The sequence below is a fragment of the Numida meleagris genome, chromosome 17, assembly GCF_002078875.1.
Source record: "Numida meleagris isolate 19003 breed g44 Domestic line chromosome 17, NumMel1.0, whole genome shotgun sequence".
NCBI lineage: Eukaryota > Metazoa > Chordata > Aves > Galliformes > Numididae > Numida > Numida meleagris.
In genome coordinates, this window is record NC_034425.1 from 2,575,399 (window position 1) to 2,588,127 (window position 12,729).

The 12,729-nt window shown below is 36.3% G+C and overlaps 1 protein-coding gene across 4 annotated transcripts in view; it reads left to right on the forward strand.

Annotated features, from left to right (window-relative positions):
* B3GNTL1 (UDP-GlcNAc:betaGal beta-1,3-N-acetylglucosaminyltransferase like 1) overlaps positions 1 to 12,729 on the forward strand; it is a 113,921-nt gene that overhangs the window by 25,633 nt on the left and 75,559 nt on the right. For 3 of the 4 annotated variants that reach the window (XM_021415056.1, XM_021415054.1, XM_021415053.1), the window contains exon 6: positions 8,172 to 8,267. In XM_021415056.1, coding sequence (XP_021270731.1) covers positions 8,172 to 8,267 — 96 coding nt within the window. Of the gene's footprint in view, positions 1 to 8,171; positions 8,268 to 9,863; positions 10,037 to 12,729 lie in introns of those variants that run through there. The other variant, XM_021415057.1, reaches the window with a different exon arrangement.

The window sequence follows — 12,729 nt, forward strand, 5'->3', positions numbered from 1 at the left end:
ATGGGCTGCCACAAGATGAGAACATATGAATAAGTTGATATTCATCTGGCCAAAGGAACCTCACTGGGGAGTCAGCACTGTCATCATACTTCATAATTTTCAAAAATACTTTAAATACACTTTGTTTTGTATTTGGATACCTAGTGCAAACCACCTCACAGGTTTCATGTGTGTTGAAGAACATTGCTTCCTCCATTGGAAATGGAGAGGAAGAAAACAAAGGAAATATGTTTTACCACCTTCTTTCCTGAGTATACCATATTGGAAAGATATTAACCACATAAAAGCATTCCTTTCATTTATTTTTCATTTTGATTACACTACATAATGGTCACAAATCCTTCTTAAATCCACCAGTATCTTCAACCATTTCATCATTCTACTTCCATAAAAATTAAAAGGTCACAGGCTACTAGACAAATTCACTGTAAGTTAAATAAGATTTTTATTGCTTGTAACAACATCAGTTTTCAGTCTTGTTTCTAGTAAGATCAAAATCCAGAAATGCTGTTCTTGTGCCATGTAAGTTTCTTTTACAGTAAAGCAGATATTGTAGTTATTGTGATGACCATGTACTTGTCTGGGAACTCAATGCACAGTCTGCTCAGTAAATAGGTATGTTTTGTAAATCCTTCATCTTCAGAGTAGCATGGGATTTTTTTGGACTAATTACTCTATAACTTTATCTCGGTATCCAGATACAATTTTCTCGAGTTTAAAAGAATCATTATGAATTCTTGTAGCTAATGTTACTTGTCATGAAATACAATTATTATCAGAGAAACTTGGTTAAATGCCAGTCAAATCAAGCCTAAGCAATAATGATTGTTATTGATGTTATTTTACTTCTCTTGCAGTTGTCATTTTATGGACAGATTCGTACGTGGCACCATCACAATTTGATGGAAATACCATCCAGTAATATCCTAAATATATACATCCCATTCTATTTTTATAAAAAATGGATTTTAGACATAGTTAGATTTAGAGCTTTAATTACTTGCTCTAAGTAAGAATAGTAAAAAACAGAACTGGAAATGGAGCTGATAAACATTTTCGAGACAATCATGCTTCCCTGCTCCAGTATTCTGAAACTGAAATAGATGTAAACCTATAATCCCTAATATGGTCTAACTTTTAATTGTTCCCTTTTCAGTCTTGTAGATGATTCAGTGAACTGTGCAGGGTGACAAAACTAAGATGCACAGTAGAATGTATTAAGTTGCTCTGGTGGGATTTTTGTGCTTCAGAATTTAAAACTTGCCAGCGATAGGGTGATGGTTAGGCTACTAGCCCAGAATATGATTTTACAAAGCATAAGGTACTGGTGCGTGGTCCTTGCACCTGGCGTAGAAGCTGTGCTTCTATGACTTTTAGAAGACCTGGGTTCACCCATATAGTTTTAGACCTATGATTAGGAGCCCGGTCATTCTAGGCTCCTTCTATGAACAAAATGGGCATCTCCAAATTGGTTTTAGATTTTACAGTGAAGGAGTATTAAGTCCTTGTGATTGTATACACACACAGACATATTACATGTATGTATGTATGCACGTATATAGTGAACACTGGGTATATAATACCTTATAATTTATGCTTCTGTGTCTCTTTGTTTGGTTCCCCTTTATTACAACACCAGAATGGAAAAAATTGGATGGATAAAATTGACGAGTGATTAATTTTGCATCCTCACATCCTCTGAGGTACAACAGGAGAGTTCTGATTCTGTGCTGAATAAGAGAGATTCTTTGTGCTAGAGGAAGTTGTAGCAATTTAAAAAAAAAAAGAAAAAAAAAAGCCACATCTGCAGAAAATGTGTTGTTTTTAATTACTGTCAACTCATTTAATCTCTACTTCCTCTCACCCACTTCTTTTTCCATTTATATATGCAAGGGAAAACATAAAGCACTAGAATGATGAAAATATGAAGCTTCTCTGGATATTGTGTTTAAAAACAAATAGTGAAAAGTTGGAACAAGTTATGGCATGTAATTTGATGTCTGTTGTTGCTGCTAGGTATAGAACACTGAAGTTTATACATATCAGATAAGCCAGAAATACTCTTGTATTTCAGTGGAACAGTTTTGTAACTCACAGAACAGTGACTGCATGTACTCATAGCACAGTTTTGTAACCCATGCAATAATTCTACCTAGTTCCTCTGAATGTCATTAGAAGCCTGAATGTTGTATTGATCAACAGGTAGTTGGATGTGCTCATTAAATTTGTATGTTATGGCTAAAACTGTGTACTGTGACCAATTTAGAGCATCTGTTTCATGGAGAACCCAGTTATTCCAGTTTTATGCTATTAGTTTGACTGTTTTAATTGCTGTTATTTTGCACTGGTTTTATTAGTTTTGTAGTGCTCAAAGTCCTAACAACTGTTTAAATTTAGTGGCATAAAGTACATATCTGTGACTGATTCTGATATTCTTAGTTAGATATGCTTCATTAACTTCTCTCTTAATCATGTGAAGTGGCAGAGTTATTAGAGAAGAGAGATTCAGATGCTGAACATGGACACAGAATGCTATTTTAACATCTTACGGTATCTGAGACCATCTAGGCAGGACTGGCAGGTACTACAGGTCTGCTCCTTCTGTGATGTGGTAGCAGCAGACAGGCAGGGTCATAGGGTGCTAGAGACTTCCCTTTGGCTGCTCCTTCCCTCAAAGCTCATTTTATGCCATTTGTATTTTTAAAACTTACTTGTATGGCTTTTCAGAGTATGGATTTGTTGGTAGTTAACATAAAATAAGGTAATCATTTTGTGTTCTTAATATCACTCGTCCATCACAGTCTGTTGCTGCAATAAACTGTAAATTGGTACTTTCTTGCAGAGAGGTCAGTGCTTATTTGGGTAAGCAGCTGAGTATCTGTAAGTTAAGTTTGATACGTGTAACAAAGTAGTTGTCTGTTTAGGAAATGAATGGCCTCATCTGACGTGGTAGCAGAAAGGTTCTCTGTCCCAATTAGAATTTTGTTGTTCTGTGAACAGCCATAGACCCTTGCTATGAGTCAAAAAAACAAGCATATATATATTTCTTACAGTTCATGCTACTCTTTCCTATACAAGTGATATTAATATTGCATTTCAACTTGTTTCCACTTGGAATGTGGTATGTACTGCTTTTCTTCTGTAACAGTTTAATTCTAGTTACAGGTATATACCCGTATACGGTTGGCATATGTAATAATATAAATAATCTTGCCTATCAGATAAAAAAGCTGAATATTGGATGAACTCAGTTTTAGCATGGAAATGGATACTCATAATATTGAAAATAATGTTTCTAATATGGTGAGTTTCTTTTTCTTTCTGAAAGTTTGGATGGATGTAAAATAGGCCAGAAGGAATTTTGTCAAAGTAATTTAAAACCGAGGAAAGAAGCAACAGTGGAAAACCTTGAATTTAAAAGCTATGAGGAAGTATTCAGTGAAGTGAATATAAAAGAGCTCTGTGAGACATGGAGGAAATGGGAAACTGTGCAGTTGCTTCTGATGCCACACCTTACACAGGGGAACTAGAGGAAGCCGTTTGTACTCTAAATAAACCTGACTTTGATTGGATGAAAGAAGCTGCTTAAATGAGCCACGCTTTACGGGAGCTGTATCAAAGGCTCAGGATGTGCTAATCTGTGTTGTTGATGTTTATCTTACAGCTATATAAGTCAACAATCCCGATCAAAAGTCAGAATCCCATTGAGAGAGAAATGGTACAACTGAAGAGGAAAAAGACTGGAATTTTTTTGACTGAGAATCAAGGAATAAATTTGATTGCGTAGTGACAATTTTAAGATCAGTCTGTAAAACACATCTCTTAAGATGATGCTCAAAGCAGTCTTGAGTGATGTTAGTGCTGAAAATGGAAAGAAATCAGGAAGTCTTTGTGCTGTGCAAAACATGTCACTGTTATACTAGGGTAGAGGGAAGTTTGAACATCTCATTTCTTACAGAACGCTGACTTTGTTATGCACTTGCAGTTCTTTTCCTGCTGTGTTGCAAGATCAAAATGCAGCTGTTCTCAATAACATGCATTTTCCCTGTTAAGTATACTTTGCTCTGATGTCATTATAATTGGAAAATGTGGGTAAATGATGTTTTACAGCATTGTCTTCTGCAGGAGGGAGATGATCAGTTTTATGTGCCCTGCTCGTGGGATTGCTACATCCATGGAAGTGTTATGAAAGACCAATAGGAGCATGAACTACGGCTGTTTTGTTCCTTTGCTTTTAAAGAAAGGAATTGCCATTTGTTTTCTTTAGAGGAAGAGAAATGAAGACAACCATGTACTTTCACAAACAAATGAATTGGTTAAAACTAATTAGAAAGCCTTCTGGAAATAAAAACGTTTGTGGGTACAGACAGCATGTTTAGGTAATTTCAAGAAAAAGTGAAGTTAAAGCCACTACTGTAAACATTTTACTGAAGTTTTAGGCATATTAATCCCTCTCTGTGTTCCTCTAATTCCGTATATCAAGTACAGGACTGCTAAATATGTAATATGATATTATTGTATAGATAACAGTCCTATCCAGAGTGTAAGGGAGAAGAAATTTTAATTTCATCTTTATAGGAACTTCATTTGAGGTGCTTAATCCATCTATGTCTGCCTTTTGGAGCTCAAACTACAAAAGAGTAAGAAAAGTCAAAGGGATGGGGGATGGAGGGGGTGTGGTGAGTATGATATACTAAAGAAGCAGAGTAATAAGGACATTAGTCAGTACACAGAGTCTCATAAATTTGGGGGTTTAGATTACATTTTGAGTTGTCTTCATCTTTTCTATCAAACAGCTTTTCTTTCTCACATTAATTCTCAACATTGACCTTACTGTTATTCATTTTTGGCCTTCGTGTTTGATTAGACCATCATATCATTTTGGCTTTGTTGGTGATTACAAAATGGAGATTTTCAGAGTCTTATTTTGAAAATCCAAGAACTAAGAGTCATCAGCTCTGTCCTGTTTAGTTGTGGAAGTGAAATCTGTTGCTCTGGAGATAAAGCTATCTAACCCTTTGCCATCAGTTCTGGACAAAAACACTTTTAGACTTGATGCCATGAACCTTTGACTTTTAAAATACTGCTGAATTCATAAGGACTTTGAGTCACTACAGTAGAAGTGTTCTCCTAATGATTATTCTGAGTTTTCATTGGACTTGTTAAAAAAATCACTTGTCTTTAGAAACACTGAGTTCTCAAAACATCTGATTCTTAAAGGTCAGAGGCAGTTCTTTCTCCCTTATTTCTTTATCAATTTTTCTAGATTAGTATCTTACACTAGTTTTATTGTCTTTCTAAGCATTAGATTGAAGTTAGCAATTTTATTTTCTACAGCAATCAATCAGCATTTTTTTTAACCTTGTATTTTGTTTGATTAGTGTGCTTGTGTGTAAGACTCTAGATTGTTATCCACTCACTCTTTGTTTCTGTTAGGCATGTCTGCGCCAAATTATGGTGAAATTCAGTGTAACCCGTTGGCTTTTCTGTTCTGGATTTACATCATTGCAATTACCATAATTCCTAAATAACTTGTTTATTGGGTGAATGTAGTGATTTTCTTTTTATCCTTATCGTAGTACTTTTAGTTCCGAAATTCTCAAAGTATTTTAAGACCTATGTGCAGTAAGTACAGAATCATTGTTACAAGCTAACATTCAGACAAGTAAATAGGAGCAAGCAATGGAATCCTCCATATTGCTGTATGAAAACAGGAGGAAATTTTGGCTAAGAACCATAGTTAAACTCCAAAAATTTCAGAAAAGAGCTGACAGAATCTAATTTACTGCCAGTTATTCTGTCTGTCTTCTCTCCTCCAATGTGGAGATAATTGATCACATTCATTCAGTTTTCTTTAGAAGTATAAGGAGCTGAGATTTGAACCAATTGTTCTTTGGAACGTAGGGAATCGCTGTCTTCTGGAGCGCCTGGATTCAATAAGTTTATAGATTGCTTAAACTATTAACAGCACTTATTAAATTGGTTAGACGGGCAGAAATGAATAAAAAAATACGAAACTCCATCCTCTGCTTCTCATTTAAATTTCAAGTTGGACAGAAAGAGATGACTGCACTGCTTACTTGGCTCTAATTGCAGCACGAGTTTTTAGGAAAACAAGTTCGAGATTGTCCTTTTTAACTCTTACCTTGTGAAATCTGGTTTTGATTTTGTGCTTGTTGAGTTAGGCTGTGACTACTTGAATAAAAAATATTAGGCTTCCATTTAGTATTGTTACAGAATTTATTTTAAGAAAAACATGTTTTGCAATTTTTCCTTTCTGACTTTCTTACTTAGTTTTATGAAGTCTCTTTCTAAGTTATAAAATCCTAGGATAAGGGATGATGATCTGACTTGGGTAATGAGGTCTAGTTTCATATAAGCATCATGAATACTAGAATTCTGTAAATAGTTTTCTTAAATGAAAAAATCCTTACAGAACAGAATATATTCATCTGATCAACTTCTGTGAAGTTTTTGTTTGTTTGTTTTTTGTTTGTTTTACCTATGTAATGCCCCCTTTAGAAATGTATCTATGAACACTCTAACTGATACTGAATTTAAACTGGATTAACCGTCTGAAAGTGTGTCAGTATTACTCACTGAGCTGTAAGTCAGGAGGAAACGAAGATCAGTTGTAAGTCAGGAGAAAATGAAGTTTTAAGTTGTCCATAGTAATTCATGGTCCTCACTGAGGGGGAAAAAAATTGTATTTGAGAGGTGTTTTATTCTTGTGGGATAAGCCAATCATAATTTCCTTTTATTTTACCCAAGGTTTTTATTTTGAATGTATTGAATATTAACCTAAGTTTTGCTGTTTCATTGTCTGTAGTCCCTTTGCAAGGATGGTTGGCAGTGTTTTTATTCCCACATCAAATATATTCATAACCACATGCACAGAACTCTAGCCTGACTGTTTCCATCTGTGTGGGGTTTAAAGTTCTGTAAATAGAGATACCTGAAAGAATTAACTTTGGTTTAGCTTTTGTGTCACTGTATAGGCTTACATATGTATATACATTCCTTATGGATGCTTATGATGGAAAACAAGCAAGTTCTATACTGCTCTTGTACAGAACTTTATTATCCAAATTACTGTTCAGATATGCTGATACATATGCATTAATGTTAATTCGTAGTGAACAAACATCCTCAATAAGGAGCTACCCATCAAAATCTGCAAGCAAAATAGTAGTTGTAGTATGACAGGAGTGCAGTAGTTGGTGTGAAACCTTGTCAACTTACTTTGCATATGGAATTAAGTCCTGTGAAGGTTTAGGGTAGACTGTGGACCATCCAGTCTGCTACACGGCTTGCTGTCAGGAGTTGCAAGCAGCAGAGTTCTGCATAGCCACACTGCTTAGGTTGAAATCTCTCTCATATTCTGTCTGATGCGTACTGGAAGCTGTTCATTACAATAATAGGTGCTCAGAGTATTAAAATTCATATTTAATTTGTACAGCGACAGAACAGTATTAGAAAGGAAAATGTTGTACTAAGGGGAATATAGTACTTGAATGAGCAGTTATCAAAATGAAACTGAAGAGTGTAGTTCAGTTAGAAGGGACCATCAGAGATCACTGAATCCAGCTGCCTGACCACTTCAGGGCTAACCAACAGTTAAAGCATATTTTGGAGTATGAAGCATATACAAAGTGTCTAGATTGCTCTACCATGAATGAAACAAATCAAAATACAAATTTTTTACTTATTTTATATGAACTGTAAATAGCATATTATATTACAGGTGATGGCACTATTTGCCTAGTGTTATCCAAATTCTAATTTTTCGTTTGTCAAACTTTCTGGCTTCAGCCAAACTATTTTGAGTGAAATCTTGAATTCGAGATACAGTAAGTCTTTGGATTATTTTCTTTGGAAAATTTCAGCCAATGTGGTTCAAGTATTTCCAAGACTGAAGATATTAGAAAGACACTTCTTACGTTAGTTTTCTAGAGACCTCTGAAAGTCTATAACTATCTTACATTTGAGCAGAGCAGCTGTGCCATACTGTATTATATGATGTTGTGAACATTGAAAGGGTCTAATAAAATGTGTGCAGTCATAATTCTTGAATTCCCATGTTTTCAATGTCAGTTTTGTGATTTTGTTTAGTTGTTGCCATGCAGGTGTACAGCAATTGACACTGTGTTATTTGTCTCATTTTGCCTTAGATTATTGGTTGCCAAGTCAGAAGAGAGCCACCGAAGTCTACTGAACGATACACTCGTTGGATCAATAATCTGACTGAAGAGCAACTTCTTACACAGGTATTCTTTTTTCAGATGTGACTGAAATTACGACAGAAAAATATAGTGAAAGGTTTATTTAGTTAGATTTTTTCATCCAGTAGCAATACATGATAACTTCCCCAGATTATCAGGATTTTGTAGTTTAAATGACAGAGAAGTTTGTGGTGCATGTGACCATTAAGTAACAATGCCTTTACACTGAGGTTAGATACTGACTGCTTCTTTATCTGTTTAAATTTTGCTAGATATCACTTTAAAATAGCAGTTCTTCAGGCATTAAACATAGTGTTCATTAAACATGTTTTTAAGTAAGATACATTTGGAGGACTGAAGATGACAGTTCTGGCATAAAGATAGGTTGTTTCGTTAGGCAGGCAGCCAATGTTGAACTAAAAGGGACTCTGGCAAAAACAAGTTGAATTGTGGAAGAAATCAATCCAGCCTGTGGAGGAATGTGTGTGCTGAGTATTATTATAAGAAATCTAATGGATAGTTAGCAGAAAGCATCCCAGCAGACATTATGATTCAAGTATTTGGGATTGCGTTTTGTGATGCTGTGGTAGGAAGCCATTTGCTTTTGATTTTCCAGGATTTAAGTAGTCAAAAAGATTAACATACCCGTGTTTGTTAGAATTCATTGCTTTATTCCCCATTACCATAACCCCCAAAGACGTACTTACAGGCTCTGGGATGGTCACTGTAACACAAGAAAGTCATCTGTAGATTTTATTTTAAAACCAGCAGTAGTGTTATGGTTCTCTGTAGTTTACCAAATGAAAGTAGTTATAGGGAAAGTTACCCAGTGGAATAAATATTTGGATTTGCTTTTGAGTATGACATTAGAAAAAATTACAGTTTTAAAACCATGAGTTTATCTGACAGTGGTATCTGGATACACAGTAATAGCACACCACTATGCTGTTAGAGGGAAGACAAAGAAAAGCTTTAGGATGCAATGCAAAAGCTCATCCTACATCATCTGCTCTTTTTCATCTGTCTTGAAGTGGCCACAGGATTTAAAGAATTAAACTGGAAATCAAAGGAAATGTCCTAATTTTGAAATTGCTTTGGGTCTGTTCAGTTGAGGAGGGATATGAAAATGAACACTAGTTCTAGTGTCTAGGCCTGCAAATTTCCTGGAAGAGATTATATAGAATGCCTTTTCTGACAGTAGGATGCAAGCACGGTGACCTGGGTAGTCCCTTGCAATCTTACATGTCTATAAATATCTCTTCAAGCCTTAATCAAGTAGCATGTGCAATCCATTATTTTTACATATGATTTAGATTCACACATTTTACAGCTTGATAAGGAGTTTTGGAAAATATATTGGGACTGGAACTAGAAGTCTGCTTAATAAAGCTTGTACTACTTTTTGGAGGGTTTCTAAACAAGATGAGATTCGTACAATTGCACTATTTATATATTCCTCTTTTGGGTGTGAACGTGTTACCCGTTCTATACAAAATGTAACCCAGAAATAGTAGTTCCTCAAAGATACTAAGTTTCTGAAAAAATTGTGGAAGTGTAAAGCTAGAGGACACTGTACTGCACCAGCTGCAAATCCCATGTCATTAAGAACAACAGAATCCACTTGGGCAGAGATTTTAGTGCCCAATCGTGAGATGAGCTTCAGCTGCAAGCCATGATGAACTGTGAGACAAGTCTGTATGAAGCTTAACTTTTGTAGCTCTGCTACTGGAAGAACTGCTTCATTGCAGAGCAGTGTGTTTTGGTATACATTACTTCTCCTGCCTCAGTAACCATTCTTCTGATCAGAAATTCAGGTAGGGAGGCAATTATTTTGCTTTTTCTTGATTTAATGAAGTACAGATACGAGACAAAACTAGGAGTAAAAACTATTTCAGCTGTTCTCTAGTAGTTGTGATACAAGTCAGCTGCGTCAGACTAGGCCAATGAGGGGGTTGTCCCTTTCATCCTTCTGGTATACCTGCACTTTTTATTTTGGGTGTACTTCTAAAAACTTTATTTGTCAGGAAATAAGTCCCAGGAAAACTGTAATGATGGGCCTTTGCTAGGAGATTTGTCAAATACATGGGAGGAGCAGTTCTTCAGGGAATTTGGGAAAATTGGCTTTAATTTCCAGCATATTGTCTCCAGCAGTTTCCTGTAGTGGAAGAATGTTCAGCTTTTTTTTTAGCTGTCTCTGTACTCAGCTTTTTTTCCAGTTTTGCATTTCTGTATCATGCACATACTTATGCTGTAAATTGGGACACTAAGTGACCAATAAAAAAAAAAATTGAGTTGACAATGTTGTGTAATCTGCTATCGTGGTATTTGTTATTAAATAATATTCTATAGCATTTGATGACTTTAGTCACTGTTTACTAAAGCACAGTTTGAAAGAGGTGGGTGGCAGCAGATGTTTTGTTAGGTGGTTGGATTGCTTCGTATGCCTCAGTGCTGGCTGCTGGTTTTATGTTGCCTGAGTCAATACCAGATTTTTGGATCGAATGTCCATACCCTGTCTTCATGCTGAGATCATTCAATACAAAATGCTTCTAGCATTTTAACTTTTCCCTTCCCTTAACCATGGCCTCTTGATGCTTGCTCATCCATTAAATGTTTCTCTAAACAATTATACTGTAACATTCCAAAGATACTTTATGGTATGCGTGAAATTTCAGAATATATACCCCAGAGACTGAGGGGGAGTGAAAGAATACAAAGAGAGCGTACCGATGTGAAGACTCCTTTTAACCTTAAAAATAAAATAATTATCTTTTAAATTATCTTCCTTTTAAATTATAAGTGATTAAAACATTGTTTTGCACATATAGTAACATGAGCCTTAAAATACTCCCTCCAAAATGGTTTTCACTTTTCAGTAAGTGTGAGCACAGTGACAGGTACAGAAAAAAAAAAAGCAAACAAATGTTGATACCTGACTGTTCTGATGTTGGAACAAGTGGGAAAAATGCAGATTACAACTGCATTACAACTGCAGCAATGAATTGTGCTTGAACTGTGATTGAAGTTTGCTCATGCAGCTCTTTGTACACTGGAAATTTTACTGTGCTGTATAAGTAAAAAATCCTAAATGGTTTTAAGGTTGGATTAATTACACAAACATTTATACAAGTAGTTCTTAAGGACTGTTGTGGGCTGTAAGTAACGTAGCCAAGTTCACATCCATGTCTGTTAAATCGCTGTTTAGGTTAGTTCAATCTCACGGGCAGTCTGTGAAGTATTGTGTTCAGCCTGGAGCGTAATTCCATCTGACCTGCCATTTTTTATCCCCAATGACAAGAAATCTCTCCGCTTTCATATCGTTGTTCGTTTAGAAAGCAGCCTGTGAAATTGGAGGGGTATGCGAGGAGACTCTTGCAAATAGGATTGGGCTCCCTGGTTGATAAGAGTAGGCAGCCATAATTTAGAGCAATAACTATCCAAACAAAACCTTGTGATTCTGTATGTCTGACATCACCATAAAGTGTCTGTGTTGCTCCTGGATAGGTAGGGTACTTTGCAGATTATCTTAGAGCTCTTTATGTGGGACAGATCTGAAAGCTTTCACGGGTAAATTGTTCTTACCACTAATCTCTCTGCTACCTGACAGAAGAACAGTATTTAACATGTAAGAGTTCCGCAACGTTCTTTTTTCTGTGCTTTTACAGGTGCTTGCCATGTTTAGCTAATCAGTTTAAATGCTGGCTTCTCTAAATAGGATGTGTTCCCATTCTGGTATTTTAAGAAATGTGAGATCCAAGTTCACACTACAAATCAGGATTTACTACAGAGACTTGTTTTGGAAATAGATCCAGCATTTTGGCTGCATCAATCATATAGCAAGAGCTTTTCCTGATAACATAAATTAGGAATGCTCAATATTACATTATCTTAGTGCATCTCTGTAGGCAACTTCTTCCTGTTTCCAAGGAGAGAAGGCAGTCAGAGGTGGGCCGAGGAGGGCAGAAGAAGCTCGTGCACCTTGTGGCTTGTTCCAGTGGCTCTCTTCTTTAAAAGTAGACAAAGAATAAGAGTTAGGTGGTTCCTGCCTTTCTCAGGAGGCAGGCAGGTGTGGAGGTGTGATCTGCTTACAGAAAGCACAAAGTGATTGGAAGGAGCTGCACGACCCTGAAGAAATTCTGCAGCCAAATGGAAGCTGGCACTACCAGTCCAATTCTGTCCATCTGCTACACAGTCCTAGAGTCAGGCAGAGCTGGTAAGAGTGGATTGGAGGAGGGATGCATTTTCCAGGTGAGCCACAGATTGAATATCTCTGGCTTGGAGCACGTGTTTTCTTTACCTGCAGACCAGAAATTCTGACTTTGTAAGTGCTAGGCTTGGTTGTCAGTACATCATAAATGAAATAATGATTGAGATAGCAATCTGAGAGGGGATGTGTACATGTTTTCCAGTTACATTACTTAAGAGTGAAGCTGGACAGGGGGTAAGGCTTTCTTAAGAATGAATAAGAGCATGAAAGGGCTGATTGATTTCCCTCCCCACCCCCGCC